The following is a 17279-nucleotide window of genomic DNA, read 5'->3' as shown; positions in this document are numbered from 1 at the left end:
CGTGAAGTTGAACAAATTGATATCAGAACTCAGGCTCAGCTCAGAGGAGGTCGCAATTGAAGAATCTAGGGTTTTCTTGGAGGCAAGTGCTGACAGAATCTAAGGTTTATATCAGTAAATTTACTTTAAAAATACTAGTAAATACACATATTTTTTGTAGAGATATTCTCTTGTGTACTTTGTGTTACTATTCTTGCTAGTTCTCGCATTTACACATAGACTCTCTCTTATCTAAACCTACAAATCTCACATGAATAGCTGACATGCCAAGTTTTATAATTTGTAAAACCTAACCTAATCATCCAAAGTAAAACGTAACTGAAGCGGTAAGAAGGGATTGAACTCAAACGAAAATATTCATTAGTAAATGATCATCTTTTATTAGAATATTTATTTAGTACAACAAGCTCCTTATCTATGAAGCAAGTAGTCGAGATATGAAGATGATCATGATGGTGGGATAAAGTGTTTCATGCATCTGCGAGCTTCTTCTTCTGGTTCTGGAAGGAGAGGTTTGGGCGGCGGAAATATTGTTTGGCAGGGTTCTTATTGGTACCGTTAATAAAGCTTTGGTACCATTTGCCAGAGTCTTTGAGATTTCTATCATTGAGGTCTGTCCAGTTAACGTAACTAAGTCCGAATCTAACGGTAAAACCTTTGCAGAATTCATAATTATCTCCAAGAGCCCATGCAAAGTATCCTTTTATGTTGACACCCTTCTCCCTGGAAACAGGAAAAATCATAATTCAAAGCCTATGCATGATGATGACCATACATCAAATTCAAAAGAGAAAAAAATAAAGTAGCTTCCCCTCACCTGATGACCTTGCGGAGAAAACATAGATGACTGCAGAGATAATCGATCCGCTTGGAATCAGCAATAGCTTTGTCACGGTTTTCTTCACCGGGAGTACTAAATCCTAATTAGACCATCATGGTACATCAACAACTATACATTATTTGAAACACACATTTACTTAATTAATATGCAAAAAAGAGATGAGTAGTAGTCACCGTTCTCAGTGATATAGATCAAAGGGTTACTGTATTTGGTTTTGAAGTAGTCCATAACGTAATAGATGCCTTTTGGGTAGTAATAGGCATTCCCGTTTTTTTCGTCTTTAACGAACTGAGAAAAGGAAGCGTACATATTATACCCATTACCCATAAACAAGAAAGAAAAAAAAATATTGAGAAGTAACAGGGGTGGATCATGCACGTACCAGTGGACCAAGATTTTCACCACGTGAATTGTTATCTGTAAACCCAAGGATGAAATAATTGGTGGTCACTCACAATTTACATATATGTTATAATTAAAAGGAGATATCTATATATAGAAAGGTTGTAACTATAAGAGGAAACAGAATGGTACATGTGAGCTTTGCGCCTGGGTCCATCATGGCAGTGTGATTTGCCCATGTAACTGGGTTAGGTTTTGCCTGGGCGTACTGAGTGGTGTAGTAGTTGAGACCAAGAAAATCATATGAACCCGCAACGAGTTCCGCTTCTGCTTCCGTGAAATTGGGAAGCCGACTACCCACAATTTCCCTCATGATGTCTGGGTATCTACCCTTTGTTAGCGGCTCCATGAACCTGGTCGACGTACATACGTATAAGAAAATCATTTCATTTTTGTTGATATATACATACATATACGTTACCATCCCAAGAAGAATTCTTTCATCCTCTCAGCTGCATCTCTGCTGGCATCAGTCTCATCAAATGGAAGAAACCATCTGGTTATCATCACTGGTCCGATCTTCCCTTTTTGGAACTGTTGGTCACGGCATACCATAATTATATGATTAGATATAGTCATATACGTAAAGACTACACCTATTCACAAACCCACGTACTCTCACCTTATATTTTCTCCTGTAAACATCGACCGCCGCAGCATGAGCAAGAAGCTGGTTATGTGCAACTATATATGGTTCTGTTGAAGAATTCCCGCCGTAACATCTCTCATCAACCGCCGGAGAACATCGACCGGGTGCATCTGTTCCGATTGCATAGCCTCTCGTAGGCACTGTGTACAGCTGGTTGATCGTGATCCAGTTCTTCACCTTTCCACCAAATTCCTTGAAACATAGATCCGCATAGTCTCTAAAGTCATCTCTGTGCATAGCATAGAATCAAATCATTAACATGAGATCACTTATGTATATATGTTTTTCTTCTTATATTCCTTGCTAAGAACGCGGCCCAAATGACATACATGACGGTGCGGTTCAAGAAACCTTCATACTCATCTTGCAGTGTTTGAGGAAGGTCCCAGTGATAGAGGGTAACAAAAGGGGTTATATTCTTAGCGATGAGGCCATCTAGAAGTTTGTGGTAGTATTCGATACCTCCTTTGTTCACTCCCCTACTCACCTTTCCTTCTGCTCATGTATACATATCATATATTTAATCTTCCCAACAATCACAATCAAATTACGAGAATTCTTTTGTATAAATAGATTGTTTATGTGTTCATACTTGGAATGATTCTTGACCAGGCAAATGAGAATCTGTAGCCAGTAGCATTGAGTTCGTCTATGATGTCTATATCTTTCTGCAGTTTACACACGCACTCGGATATCATTATATATAGTGAGGAAATGAGAAATTAACCTGCCATCTGGTATATGACTCAGTGAGGAACTAACCTGCCATCTCGTATATGACTCACAAGTAGTGTCTCCATTCCCATGATCGGATCCTCCCTTCTCTGATAGTAAACAGATACATTTTATACTAAGAATGATAAGAGTTGTACATATGTATATATATGTACCATGTAGATGATATACCTGGGTATCGGTGAGTGAAGCCATCCCAAACGTTAAGACCACGTCCTCTGCCCCCTTCCACCTACAATAATAAGAAACAACCATGCAACGTTGGATTTAATATTTTAAATGGTTTTCTACGTCAAAAATTGTTGATTTGTAACATGCCTGGTAAGCAGCAGAAGCAACACCGAATATGAAGTCTTTTGGGAAACTTTTACTGCTTAACTGATCAGTGTTTCCACATGTGAATGGCTCGTTCTCTCGGCATTCCTCAATAGCTTTGCAACTCACCACGGCAATTAGAAAACCTATCAAGGCTAGTCCATGAAGCTTCATGGTTAATAAGTAGATGTATGTGTTTGTGTTGGATGGAACCTTGTGCTAGTCTAGGGTTTATATAGCCTTTGTAAAGTAGTGTCACGTATACATTTTCTTTTCTTCAATATCTTGATATTTTGGGAGAGGTTTGGTGGGGTGAATTCCGTGGGCTCAGTTACTTTAGCTGAATCAGTATCAGCATTGTGATTGGTCGTTATTTTTTTGTAAAGTTTATTTTGTAAATAACTATGGACTATTATCTGAATAAAATGACAACCTTGTAAGTAGATTATCATATTTTAACAAATTACGAAAGGGATAAAAATTTATGTAAAGTTTATTTTGTTGAATTAACTGTTGGATCTTTTTAAATATATAACCATTTGGTACTTAAGTATAGGTTCAAATATATTAAAGGGCTTATTTGATTAGGGATTTGAATTTTTTTAAGGATTTCAGATTTGATGGAATTTAGCTAAATTTGTTTGGATTTTAAGGAATTTGATAGAGCTTTTGATAGGAGATTAATTTGGTAGAATTTTAAAGAAAATAAAAATTGATTTCCTAAGATCATTAAAAAACATTTTCTCACAACAATTTATCGAAACCACGCAAAAAAGTGTAATCAATTTCGAAAAAAACATGAAAAAAAATTACAAATACTTGACTGCAATTTTGACTTTATTGTGACAGACGAATGTGTGTTTTTAATATCATGCCAACAATGCCATAAATCATCTCACACCTAAAAATACATTGTGAGATTTCACTATTATTGTCAACTATAAAATTAAACACATAAAAATGTTAACTTACTCAGGCATATTTCACCGTTGAGATCCACTAGTACCATCATTCCACATATTTGAAGCATTGGTTGTTCTCTATTCAGTAGCATGTTCTCTTTGTTGTTCTTGTTCGCCAAGAAATTGATAACCATTACTACTTAATTGAGTAACATTTTGTTCATCAGATGTTTCTTCTGGAAGAAACTCATCTGGCCGACACTTCTGACGAAAAAAGTTATGCAATGCAGCAGATACAAGCACTTGCTCTGCTTGTGTCATTTATGAAAAACTAGGAGCGAATTTGAATATAAGAAATCTTGATTTGAAAATACCCAAAATCCTTTTGATGATATTTCTCAAACAAGAATGACGATGGTTGAATAATTCTTATTTATTTCTTCGATCAATGCCTTCTCCAGTAAATTATTTCATATGATTATGCGTACTACGAAATAGAGCTCTAAAATTTATCTTGTTTATGTACCCACAGTTTGCGAGATAAAATTTTCATGAAATATTTTTAATGTGAAATATAAATAAAACTCAAACTTATAATTAAGTAACCTATCTTAATTAAACATATATAATACATATATATATATATATATATATTGAGTAATGCAGTCAATAGCTCCAATATAATCTTGAGAATATAAATTGAACTGTTAACGGATAATTAAACAAAAAGATAAGACAATTTTTCACATACCTTAAAGCAAGAACAAAATCTTTTGTTTTCTCTTATTTTTAAAGGCAATGCAGTTCCTGGTTTAGCCTACAAACTTGGCCAATACTGTTTAACACCCTTAATATTTTATTAAACTCTGAATTATTTCAAAACTTGATCTCTTGAATACATCTCGAGGGAGAATAATATCTCGTACACTGGCCAACAATGAGAAAAAATGTGGCAAGAATTTCTTCAACCAAAATCCATCTCGTATTTCCTAAAGTTGTCTAAGTCTGTACAAATCTAAAAAAGACATCTGGTCTACAACTAAATAACAAGGAATGTAATTTCATCGTTAAGTGCACATAGTTATTGAAAGATCGTCGTACATACTTAAGTTGCAAGGTCCATGATACGTCGTTATTTTGTCGTAAATATATTCATCGTAAATTAGATATAAATTTTGCGCTGAAACTATCTTCGTAACTTTGACTTACAATATAAGACTTTAAATCGTGGATGTTTATTATTGTTGTTAAATTAGCAATAAATTAACTGCGACAGTCAATGTTAATTTGTTGTTAAGTTAACAATGAACTAGCTTAAGACCCGGGCAATTGCGCAGGATGAATGTTATATATAAAACTATTTTTATCTATTATTATTTATTTGTATTCATTTATATATTATGTATATAATTAAATTAAAGTAAAGACATAAATAAAAATAATACATCTTGTTTATTTACTATATTTTTTTAGTAAATAAATCAAAACAATCATTTTATTTATTTTATATGGTATATAATTTAATTTCAATGACATTGATATAGATATATAGTATATTTTAATATAAATATTTATTATTGAGAATTCATATTCATATGATAAACACAAAATTTCTAATGTGCGATTTTTTTAATGCAAATTTTAAAATTAAAATATTAAGGTTTTAATAAATTTTCAATAAAAATTTAGAAATTATCATATTTAAGTATTTTTATATTTTACATAGTTTAATATTAAATTATATTAATATATAAAATGAATGTCTAGTAAATGAGACTTCATATTTATAAGATTTATGATCATTTGTATTTTGTTATTACCAAAAAGTTAAACCATTGATCACAAAATTTTAGTGTGAGACATTTAATGTTTTTAGTAATTTATAGTCGTTTTAAAAATTTAAAATATAACATATAAGAAAAAAATTTAATATTTTTATTATATAATTAATATAGTTGTTTAATATCTTTTAATAATATGAAATTAAACAAAAACGAGCTAAGATACAAAAATCATTATCAAATATTTATTATTCATAATCATTGATTGTCATATATACGTTAATCATATTAGGCAATTCCGTAGATTTATTTAAGGAAAATGCGAGAATATTCTTTTGTACACTATTTATCAATTTAATAGTTAGTTTAATAAAAAATATAATATAAGTTAAGATGGACCAACCTATTTTTCTAAGAATTCTGAATTTTATTCTCATGGTGACAAGTGGCTACAAAATAATGTTGTAGTGTTTCTCAATTAATATATAAGAGATTACGAAAGATTTGTTTTAATTCAATGTTAATTAATTGTGAAGTTAACAAAGAATTAACTTATAAATGTATACCTTTAATAAAATACAATAATAATTAAATTAATATATTATAATAATTAAAAATAAATGTAAAAATAAGACAGAAATAAAATGGATTTTTTAATAGAAATTATAAAACAAATAACAATATAGAAACTATTTCAAATCAACGTCGTTGAAGAACTCTTTCGAACCGCTTTATCCGTTATTCGTTCCAGGGCAGCTTGCTCCTCCAAAGTTGGTTGTATGATGATATTAATATTTTTACGTATAATCTCTAGAGCTCGAGTAGCTTTCAAGTCCATCCACATGTATGGCAAACATAATTTTCATGGTTTACAACTGTTGGCACGTTGCTTGATGCTCAATCCTTATTGATGAAATCTCGTTATGTGCATCTGTCAACTCCGTTCAGAGTTGAGCCAGATCATCACCTCTACGAACATAGGAAGAGGTGACCCTATGAAATTCGTTGATTGATTCCAATCCAATTGTCTGTATTTTTAAATACAAAATTATATGAAAATATTAGTAATAATATCAATCAAGTTTAAAAGAGATATTTGAGTGATTGTATACGACTTTGCAAAACTTGTCTAATTTCGGTATGGAAAAAGAATGTGAGTACCATATTCAGACTGCTGAGAAATCTGAGCCTGATGCTCTTGGATCCATGTCATGGCATCATTGTTGTTTTTTTGATCTAGCATTAACGAAGGCTCCACTCCAGTTCTTATGAGTTACCTAGAAAATATGGAAATGGAAGGAAGTTCGCCTTGCTTTTCGGCCTGAAAATAAAATTGATAAACATCACGGAAATTTAAACAAGTATAAATATGTAAATGTAAATTTCAAAATAACGAATACTTACAATCAGTAAACGGACATATGCAGAAAGTGTTTCACCGGATATTTGAGGCATAGGTTTGTGACCACTCGGACCAACCGACAAACGTTATGTCAAAATTGACATCCTCTACAACTAGAAAAAATTGGTTGGTTGGCATCATTTAACATTTCGTAAAAAAACAAATTCATCTAAGTTAGTTTCTTGAACAATACTTTATCACTAAATGTTGACGTTGTGTCATGAAGGACATTTGTGACCATGTCAGGAACTCTATGATGCTCTATATCTTTGTGATCCATCTCATAACTACCATGGTAATGCAAATTACTGATCGATTCTTTATTATCAACATCATTAAATTACTATTATTACTACTTGCTTCATTTCCACCCTAACCTTCTCCATGATTAAACTAACTACAGTAATTCAGTGTAAACCTTTTATTTACTATATGGTTCCAAATTTTATCATTACGACTAAAATTTTGTATTCTTGCACTTCCGACAAGGACATATTATCTTAACGGTTTTCAAAATTATCGGTATATTTCCAGTTTGGAACATGAAAATCTCTAGCCCATTGACAAATTTATTTGTGACTGTTCCTTCGGAATCTATGTGCATATACAGTCATTCTCGCAAATCATATATACTACCACTTGAAAACATATTTCAGTTTTAGAAAAGAACAATTTTATTTAGGAGACTTTTTGGTGTGGTTTTCGTTTGTGGTTCTATAAATATCCATATTCTCATATTTATAAGAAATTTTGGAGCTTGTCAGTTACGATTTTACCATCGAATTAAAAACAAAAATTGCCCAATTGCCAATATATTTCCATTTCCCAATTGCACATTAGTCATGTATTCACCTACTCTATCCGTTTTTTTAATATAAGTCGTTTTAGAGAAATTTTTATGTTCGAAATTATATGACGTTTTCGGTTTTCTATGTAAAATTTATTAACACTTAATGTTATATAACCAATGATAATATAATTTCTATTTTATTATTGGTTAATTTGTGGTTAGTAAATAATTAATGATGTTTTTGTTTAGAAAATATAAAAAATTAATGATTTCTTAATCTATGTGCACAATTCTAAAACGACTTATATTAATGAAATATTTTCTTTGTTAATTCTTCATTACGAAAATTATTTTGTTGTTTATTAACTACAAATTATCGACAAATTATTTTTTTTGAGTTAGTTCGTCGTAAAACGGTTTCTAATTAAGGATAACATTTTAATTTGTTAATTTTTGTCGTTATGGATATGTTTCCCTGTAATGGGACTGGTATTGTTTAGTTGGAACACGGAGATCATGCTGTGACTTGTGAGGGGTCCAATTGGATTAGAGATTTGTTTTAAGTAAAAGCTAGTTTTAGTAGTTTTTATTGAGATTGATGTGAAATAAATAAATAATTTTATTGTGTGCCCTCTCTAGAGTCATTTGTACTTACTACTTGACTTCTTTGATTATTTCTTTTGTATAAACAACAAAATCATAGAACATATAGACTTTGTTGAGTTGATCAAGATACCAGACAACTATTGTGCCGCTGAACAATATCTTTGTTATCAAATACACATTTTGAAATTGTCATTAAAAATAATGTTATTAGATCTAATCTTATTGAATGGTCATATATTTTTAATAACCATATGTTGATATTGAAACATGTTAATCTCTTAGCGACCCATTAAACTCCAGTACATTTATTTATTTTACGATGCAGATTTAGTATATACATTTTTCTTGAACCATTATATACCAAAATGATCCACAAAGGAAAAAAAAAAAGACTGGCTGATGGCTATAAACATACGATTTTGGTTGCACCCTTAATTTACTATTTTCGGTTTAATCTTATAGTACTTTAGCCATCGTAAATTAAACTGGATTATCACTTTCCAGTTATTCTCACATGACCCGATTAGCTTAGAATATTAGATTAATGATATAATTTTGTTTAATTATATAATAATCTTAGATTATCTCCTGTGGTAAATCTATTTTTTTTCTTTTTACACCAAATATAGAGTAAAAACAAGGGGAATTGCCACTAATACCATTTTTCTAATACCACTTTTCAACTTTACACTAATATCTTGCATCAAATGTAGAGAGATCAATAGTAGTACACCAATTATAGAGTAACATTGTTTTTTATTCTATTAATAGAATGAAACTTTTTCTTTATAAAATGATCCTTCATTTTAATATGTTCTCATTTTACACCAGAATAAACTTATATAATATGATTTACACATTTAAATATAATCTTTAGTACATCATTTGTTTTTAATGATGTATTATAATAAAATTTTAGTTTTAAAATAATATTTTATTGCGGTAGTACATTGTTATAAAATAAAATAAATGGATAAAACTTTAATATTTCGAAAGTTAAAAATTGTATCATAAATTAATATAATAAAAATAATATATTTTTATATTCTCTTTTTAGAATATAAAATGCATGTAACCATTGGACAAAAACTCTTTTTTTTTAGAATAATTTATTTTTGAAGTAGAGAATAGAGGCTACCAGGTATTAAAATAATAAAACCATTAAAACCATAAGAATAGTGTAAATTTAAGAAACAATTTATGTAACAAACATATGAATAAAATTTTTTTTTTTCTTCATGGAGTAGATATTATATTTTTTTCTAGATAGGGATCCGTCGGAAAGTGGTGACAAAATATGATTTACAATAATCTAAAATAATAATCTAAAATGGTTCTTTTCAACAGATTTCTAACAGTGTGACCCTAAAAAATAAGCTGTTTTGACCGTCACACCATTTTCTTTGTTTTTTTTTCAAACTTGCTTATTCTATGTTAGCTTTTGATTTTGACTTTTGAGTTTGTTTTGATTGTTTTATTTGCTTCAATTTTCCGAAATAGATTTTCTTAATTTATGTAATATATTAGATTCTTAATATGTGATTAGCCTTCTCCTGATGGTTCGCTATGCTTTTTGTACAACTCTTGCCTTACATTTGGGATAGACCTATGATTTTTTAAACTTTTCCTTACATCAACAAAAACACGCAAGAGAAGGTGCAGACTAAAAGGAGATAGACTTGAATATGCCATCTGCACATATGCTTAGTGAGAATCCAAAGGCAAGGTACCACCAGTTTAGTGACATTCCCAATCCTTACATATAAACAATATTCCTTGTTTTTTTTATAAAAGTAAATAACTTTTTTGACATTCATAGAGGTTAGACGATATATACCCAACATTAAAGTTCAAATTTAAATTTGTAGAAAATAGACATAAATATTTACCGAGAAGTAAAAAATAAAGAAGAGCTGACTGGGCATAGGAGCATCGAACTGATTACGGATAAAATTACTGGGGGCATACGAAGCAAATTGCGTCCGTACCGTCGATTTTAGATTCCCCACTATGAATTTAAAGGCTACGAAAGATCACAGTTTTGCCGATGATAAAGCACCTCCAATAATTATTATTAAACAATTAAAAAGCAAATTGTTGTTGCTTTTTGATTTCTATTGGTATGTTTGGAGAGGCTGAGTCTCAGGTTTCATGTGACTTGCATCAAGCGGCCAAAATAGATAAAGATATGCGTTGCCTGTGAGCGGTGAGGCTCGTGATGAAAGTGGCCTTGAATCAATATATTTGTTAACCAAGGCTTTAGACCATCTGCAACTCATTCCGTATATTTTCCTAAACTGAAATATAGAATATTTTTCTTTCAGTTATATTTCAGTTATATTCTATTTTTATATAATAGAGTAAAAATGAATTTATTCTATAAATAAAACAATGATTTTATCTTTTGTTCATTACTCTATTTTCACTTCAGCATGAACTAGAGTTGAAGTAAATCCAATCCATTATAAAATTGTTCTAATTTTTTTTTTTTAAATAAAATTTTACATTAGAAATGTTTTAAGTACTCAAATATTAGACATCTGATAATATTTTTTTAAACTCCAAGTCCGACTAAAAAGGCTCTAAACAAACCGTCTATACAAAGAATCTTGACGCGTGTTGATTTGAATTAGCAGTCTCATTACAAATGACTAGGTTGCTAAAGTGTTTTTACGGTATATAAATAATAGTTGTACGGAATACAAAGAATTTTGACGCTTGTGATTCTACAACTATATAAATTAATGTTAATTAAAATGTTTTTATAAACAAAAAAAATTATATGCTGTCTTTTTTTAAAAAATTATATATTTATACTCTATATTATATTTAAATAAGTATTATATGAATCAAATATGAAAATTATATTAAATTGGTACATCAACCTATGTTACTTTAAAAATACTTTCATTTAAATAAATTATCCTTCACCATTAAAATGAGTTCAATTTTAAAAACTTTTTATTGAAAATAAAATAATTAAAATAAGTTAAACTTTTGTATCTACAACTATATATTATTTTCTTATTTATTTTGAAACTCCAAAACTATATTATTTAAAAATGATTATTTACAAATTCTAATATTATATTCTAACCTTTAGTTCATGTAATATATACAAAATATACTATTAGAAAATTTTAAAATCTTAATAAATCATTAAAGATGCTAAATGCAAAGATATTTTGACTCTAAATCTCATATTTATTTTAATTTTAACAAAATATGTTTAGAAAAATATTAAATATTTCAGTTTAGGAAATAATTGTATAATTTTTGAAACTTTTCTTGACCAAATATACAAGTTTGTAATTTTCGAAGTCAAAATGATAATACTCCAAATTTTATAAAAGATAAAATAATAGATGTTAAAGTATATTGTTTGAAATGAAACACAAAAAAAAAAAATTTAAAAAGCAAAAGTAATATTATATTTTAAAATATTAATATAATAACAAAAATCAGAAAACCTAAAATCATAACATCCAACTAATATTCTATATCGATACAATTTACTAAAATAATATGATAGATGCTATTATGTATACAATTTAATAAAACAATTGTTATATTATTTGAACAGGACAATATATTTACTTATAAAATGTAGAAAATATTAAAATGATAGATAATAAAGTATATAATTTAAAGCAAAATATGGAAATATAAATTATCCTATAAAAATATCCTTTCTATAGTATAAATAAATAAATTCTAAAATTGTATTCTATGAAAATCTTAGAAATTAAAAATATATATTTTGAATAATATTTTCTATTTGATTATTTCAGATTATGAATTTATTCTACCCTGCTCGAAAATGTAATAAATATTAAAAACAAAGTAAAACATATAAAAAATCACTCTATATTATTAATCATGTTGAATAAAAAAACTTAAACAAGAAAATTAAAGAGTTACACAATATATAACACTAAAATGTAAATCATATATTTAAAACGTTTATGATAATATCAAAAATATATATTTTGAATAAGATTCTTTATTTGATTATTTCAGATTATGAATTTATTCTACTCTGCTCGAAAATGTAATAAATATTAAAAACAAAGTAAAATATATAAAAAATCACTCTATATTATTAATCATGTTGAATAAAAAAACTTAAACAAGAAAATTAAAGAGTTACACAATATATAACACTGAAATGTAAATCATATATTTAAAACGTTTATGATAATATCAAAACTATACATTTATAAAATGAAAAAAAATATCAGCATGAACTTATAGGTTAAGTATTACTTTTTTTTTTTGATCAAAGGTTAAGTATTACTTAAAATGCTTATCTTTACAAACAAATTTTTATCCCTCACTAATGATACAATGGTCACTTTGCTTATGGATGAACAACTTCTGTTATCTCTCATTTGATATCAACGTACAACATTACTCCTCTTTTCAATATTAAAAAATAATTAATTTATTACTTCTTATTTTTTTGTGATACACTGAATTTTAAACCAATACATAACTAGGTTAAGATTTGCACCTTGCGCGGAATGATCATTCTATATATAAATTAATATTTATGTATTATACATTATTTTACATATTGTCAAAAAATAAATATATATTAAATATATTTACATATTGGCAAAAGACCTCATGCTTTGTGTGATATGGTGTTTAGAATGCACATACGTCATGTCGATTCTTTGGTTGGTTGAGTGGTGTGTCTGGTTGGCCTCTGCTCCGGTTACCATTTTGGATATTTCATAAGTATTCCTCCCAAAAATATCGACCTTGAATTGTTCCATCTCTGGCACAACGTTAACAAATTTAAGAGGCATCTTTGGTCGACAAAGCTCTGATAGTAACTGAATTCTGCATCTCAAGTGATCCTAGCAACCTCCTCCTTCCAATACACTATAAGACTGCGAAAATAGTTGTAACACGTGATTATTTATTAACTTCTTCGCAATATGGCCTTATGCTCTTCTATTGTTCCATGTGAGGTAGAATCGAGAAGAGAACAATATTGCACCACATCTTGAAACTCCCTCATTAGAGCTCACAGCATTTGAAGAGTGTTTATCAATGTTCAAAGTCTCATTAAAATCTCCTACAACCATCTACAGATTTTTCCAAATGATAGAAGAATCATAGTAGTTCCGGATGTCAGCCCATAAGTCTATTCTTTCGTTAACAGTGTTCTTCGCATAAACAATTGAGTAGAAAAACTCTTTTCCAATAGTAGTTCCAGATGTCAGCCCATAAACTGAAAAAGACATAGCTACAGATATTCTTACAACTTCCTTCATTTACTATTGTTTCTAATCTAACTCTAAACTGAAAAAAAGAAACTATTCTTCTTGTTAAAATGTCTCGATCACATTCGAAAACAAAGGTGACATGATTATTTCTTCTTGGTGGTTCTTCTTCTACCAGCTACGCTAGGAGCTAGATCCTTTGCATTTGCAGTGTTCGAATCAAGCCTCTGAGCGTTAAGTTGAACAAATTGATATCAGAACTCAGGCTCAGCTCAGAGGAGGTCGCGATTGAAGAATCTAGGGTTTTCTTGGAGGCAAGTGCTGACAGAATCTAAGGTTGATATCAGTAAATTTACTTTAAAAATACTAGTAAATACACATATTTTTTGTAGAGATATTCTCTTGTGTACTTTGTGTTACTATTCTTGCTAGTTCTCGCATTTACACATAGACTCTCTCTTATCTAAATCTACAAATCTCACATGAATAGCTGACATGCCAAGTTTTATAATTTGTAAAACCTAACCTAATCATCCAAAGTAAAACGTAACTGAAGCGGTAAGAAGGGATTGAACTCAAACGAAAATATTCATTAGTAAATGATCATCTTTTATTAGAATATTTATTTAGTACAACAAGCTCCTTATCTATGAAGCAAGTAGTCGAGATATGAAGATGATCATGATGGTGGGATAAAGTGTTTCATGCATCTGCGAGCTTCTTCTTCTGGTTCTGGAAGGAGAGGTTTGGGCGGCGGAAATATTGTTTGGCAGGGTTCTTATTGGTACCGTTAATAAAGCTTTGGTACCATTTGCCAGAGTCTTTGAGATTTCTATCATTGAGGTCTGTCCAGTTAACGTAACTAAGTCCGAATCTAACGGTAAAACCTTTGCAGAATTCATAATTATCTCCAAGAGCCCATGCAAAGTATCCTTTTATGTTGACACCCTTCTCCCTGGAAACAGGAAAAATCATAATTCAAAGCCTATGCATGATGATGACCATACATCAAATTCAAAAGAGAAAAAAATAAAGTAGCTTCCCCTCACCTGATGACCTTGCGGAGAAAACATAGATGACTGCAGAGATAATCGATCCGCTTGGAATCAGCAATAGCTTTGTCACGGTTTTCTTCACCGGGAGTACTAAATCCTAATTAGACCATCATGGTACATCAACAACTATACATTATTTGAAACACACATTTACTTAATTAATATGCAAAAAAGAGATGAGTAGTAGTCACCGTTCTCAGTGATATAGATCAAAGGGTTACTGTATTTGGTTTTGAAGTAGTCCATAACGTAATAGATGCCTTTTGGGTAGTAATAGGCATTCCCGTTTTTTTCGTCTTTAACGAACTGAGAAAAGGAAGCGTACATATTATACCCATTACCCATAAACAAGAAAGAAAAAAAAATATTGAGAAGTAACAGGGGTGGATCATGCACGTACCAGTGGACCAAGATTTTCACCACGTGAATTGTTATCTGTAAACCCAAGGATGAAATAATTGGTGGTCACTCACAATTTACATATATGTTATAATTAAAAGGAGATATCTATATATAGAAAGGTTGTAACTATAAGAGGAAACAGAATGGTACATGTGAGCTTTGCGCCTGGGTCCATCATGGCAGTGTGATTTGCCCATGTAACTGGGTTAGGTTTTGCCTGGGCGTACTGAGTGGTGTAGTAGTTGAGACCAAGAAAATCATATGAACCCGCAACGAGTTCCGCTTCTGCTTCCGTGAAATTGGGAAGCCGACTACCCACAATTTCCCTCATGATGTCTGGGTATCTACCCTTTGTTAGCGGCTCCATGAACCTGGTCGACGTACATACGTATAAGAAAATCATTTCATTTTTGTTGATATATACATACATATACGTTACCATCCCAAGAAGAATTCTTTCATCCTCTCAGCTGCATCTCTGCTGGCATCAGTCTCATCAAATGGAAGAAACCATCTGGTTATCATCACTGGTCCGATCTTCCCTTTTTGGAACTGTTGGTCACGGCATACCATAATTATATGATTAGATATAGTCATATACGTAAAGACTACACCTATTCACAAACCCACGTACTCTCACCTTATATTTTCTCCTGTAAACATCGACCGCCGCAGCATGAGCAAGAAGCTGGTTATGTGCAACTATATATGGTTCTGTTGAAGAATTCCCGCCGTAACATCTCTCATCAACCGCCGGAGAACATCGACCGGGTGCATCTGTTCCGATTGCATAGCCTCTCGTAGGCACTGTGTACAGCTGGTTGATCGTGATCCAGTTCTTCACCTTTCCACCAAATTCCTTGAAACATAGATCCGCATAGTCTCTAAAGTCATCTCTGTGCATAGCATAGAATCAAATCATTAACATGAGATCACTTATGTATATATGTTTTTCTTCTTATATTCCTTGCTAAGAACGCGGCCCAAATGACATACATGACGGTGCGGTTCAAGAAACCTTCATACTCATCTTGCAGTGTTTGAGGAAGGTCCCAGTGATAGAGGGTAACAAAAGGGGTTATATTCTTAGCGATGAGGCCATCTAGAAGTTTGTGGTAGTATTCGATACCTCCTTTGTTCACTCCCCTACTCACCTTTCCTTCTGCTCATGTATACATATCATATATTTAATCTTCCCAACAATCACAATCAAATTACGAGAATTCTTTTGTATAAATAGATTGTTTATGTGTTCATACTTGGAATGATTCTTGACCAGGCAAATGAGAATCTGTAGCCAGTAGCATTGAGTTCGTCTATGATGTCTATATCTTTCTGCAGTTTACACACGCACTCGGATATCATTATATATAGTGAGGAAATGAGAAATTAACCTGCCATCTGGTATATGACTCAGTGAGGAACTAACCTGCCATCTCGTATATGACTCACAAGTAGTGTCTCCATTCCCATGATCGGATCCTCCCTTCTCTGATAGTAAACAGATACATTTTATACTAAGAATGATAAGAGTTGTACATATGTATATATATGTACCATGTAGATGATATACCTGGGTATCGGTGAGTGAAGCCATCCCAAACGTTAAGACCACGTCCTCTGCCCCCTTCCACCTACAATAATAAGAAACAACCATGCAACGTTGGATTTAATATTTTAAATGGTTTTCTACGTCAAAAATTGTTGATTTGTAACATGCCTGGTAAGCAGCAGAAGCAACACCGAATATGAAGTCTTTTGGGAAACTTTTACTGCTTAACTGATCAGTGTTTCCACATGTGAATGGCTCGTTCTCTCGGCATTCCTCAATAGCTTTGCAACTCACCACGGCAATTAGAAAACCTATCAAGGCTAGTCCATGAAGCTTCATGGTTAATAAGTAGATGTATGTGTTTGTGTTGGATGGAACCTTGTGCTAGTCTAGGGTTTATATAGCCTTTGTAAAGTAGTGTCACGTATACATTTTCTTTTCTTCAATATCTTGATATTTTGGGAGAGGTTTGGTGGGGTGAATTCCGTGGGCTCAGTTACTTTAGCTGAATCAGTATCAGCATTGTGATTGGTCGTTATTTTTTTGTAAAGTTTATTTTGTAAATAACTATGGACTATTATCTGAATAAAATGACAACCTTGTAAGTAGATTA

The 17279-nt window shown here is 31.0% G+C and overlaps 2 protein-coding genes and 1 long non-coding RNA gene across 3 annotated transcripts; 1 reads left to right on the top strand and 2 right to left on the bottom strand.

Annotated features, from left to right (window-relative positions):
• Positions 1 to 337: 337 nt before the first annotated feature.
• LOC103847977 (myrosinase) lies at positions 338 to 3197 on the bottom strand. The gene is made up of 12 exons (XM_009124972.3): positions 2946 to 3197; positions 2799 to 2859; positions 2655 to 2716; positions 2485 to 2560; positions 2222 to 2387; positions 1866 to 2121; positions 1665 to 1777; positions 1376 to 1596; positions 1224 to 1258; positions 1015 to 1129; positions 818 to 920; positions 338 to 723 (listed from the first exon to the last, which is right to left on the bottom strand). Exons 1-12 carry the CDS (start codon positions 3114 to 3116, stop codon positions 471 to 473), a joined length of 1632 nt encoding a protein of 543 aa, XP_009123220.1. The 5' UTR covers positions 3117 to 3197; the 3' UTR covers positions 338 to 470.
• A 2637-nt stretch (positions 3198 to 5834) lies between these two features.
• Positions 5835 to 14555, top strand: LOC117127675. Its single transcript, XR_004450698.1, has 2 exons — positions 5835 to 12677; positions 12709 to 14555. It is a non-coding gene; the product is annotated as an uncharacterized LOC117127675 (long non-coding RNA).
• LOC117127658 (myrosinase) lies at positions 14227 to 17086 on the bottom strand. Its single transcript, XM_033278234.1, has 12 exons — positions 16835 to 17086; positions 16688 to 16748; positions 16544 to 16605; positions 16374 to 16449; positions 16111 to 16276; positions 15755 to 16010; positions 15554 to 15666; positions 15265 to 15485; positions 15113 to 15147; positions 14904 to 15018; positions 14707 to 14809; positions 14227 to 14612 (listed from the first exon to the last, which is right to left on the bottom strand). The coding sequence occupies exons 1-12, from the start codon at positions 17003 to 17005 to the stop codon at positions 14360 to 14362; spliced, it is 1632 nt and encodes a 543-aa protein (XP_033134125.1). The 5' UTR covers positions 17006 to 17086; the 3' UTR covers positions 14227 to 14359.
• Positions 17087 to 17279: the final 193 nt, after the last annotated feature.

Source organism: Brassica rapa, chromosome A09 (genome assembly GCF_000309985.2).
Source record: "Brassica rapa cultivar Chiifu-401-42 chromosome A09, CAAS_Brap_v3.01, whole genome shotgun sequence".
In the NCBI taxonomy this organism is placed as follows: domain Eukaryota; kingdom Viridiplantae; phylum Streptophyta; class Magnoliopsida; order Brassicales; family Brassicaceae; genus Brassica; species Brassica rapa.
This window is presented reverse-complemented; position numbering and strand designations above follow the sequence as displayed.

What these genes read in the sequence shown, in the direction of transcription:
- LOC103847977 (XM_009124972.3), bottom strand. Translation starts at nt 3,116, where the DNA reads ATGAAGCTTCATGGACTAGCCTTGATAGGTTTTCTAATTGCCGTGGTG. An exon ending in TTTACAGGAGAAAATATAAG is followed by an intron (nt 1,778 to 1,865) that starts GTGAGAGTACGT and finishes CGTGACCAACAG; the next exon opens with TTCCAAAAAGGGAAGATCGG. An exon ending in CCCAGGCGCAAAGCTCACAT is followed by an intron (nt 1,259 to 1,375) that starts GTACCATTCTGT and finishes TTGGGTTTACAG; the next exon opens with ATAACAATTCACGTGGTGAA.
- LOC117127658 (XM_033278234.1), bottom strand. Translation starts at nt 17,005, where the DNA reads ATGAAGCTTCATGGACTAGCCTTGATAGGTTTTCTAATTGCCGTGGTG. An exon ending in TTTACAGGAGAAAATATAAG is followed by an intron (nt 15,667 to 15,754) that starts GTGAGAGTACGT and finishes CGTGACCAACAG; the next exon opens with TTCCAAAAAGGGAAGATCGG. An exon ending in AAAGAATTCTTCTTGGGATG is followed by an intron (nt 15,486 to 15,553) that starts GTAACGTATATG and finishes TACGTCGACCAG; the next exon opens with GTTCATGGAGCCGCTAACAA.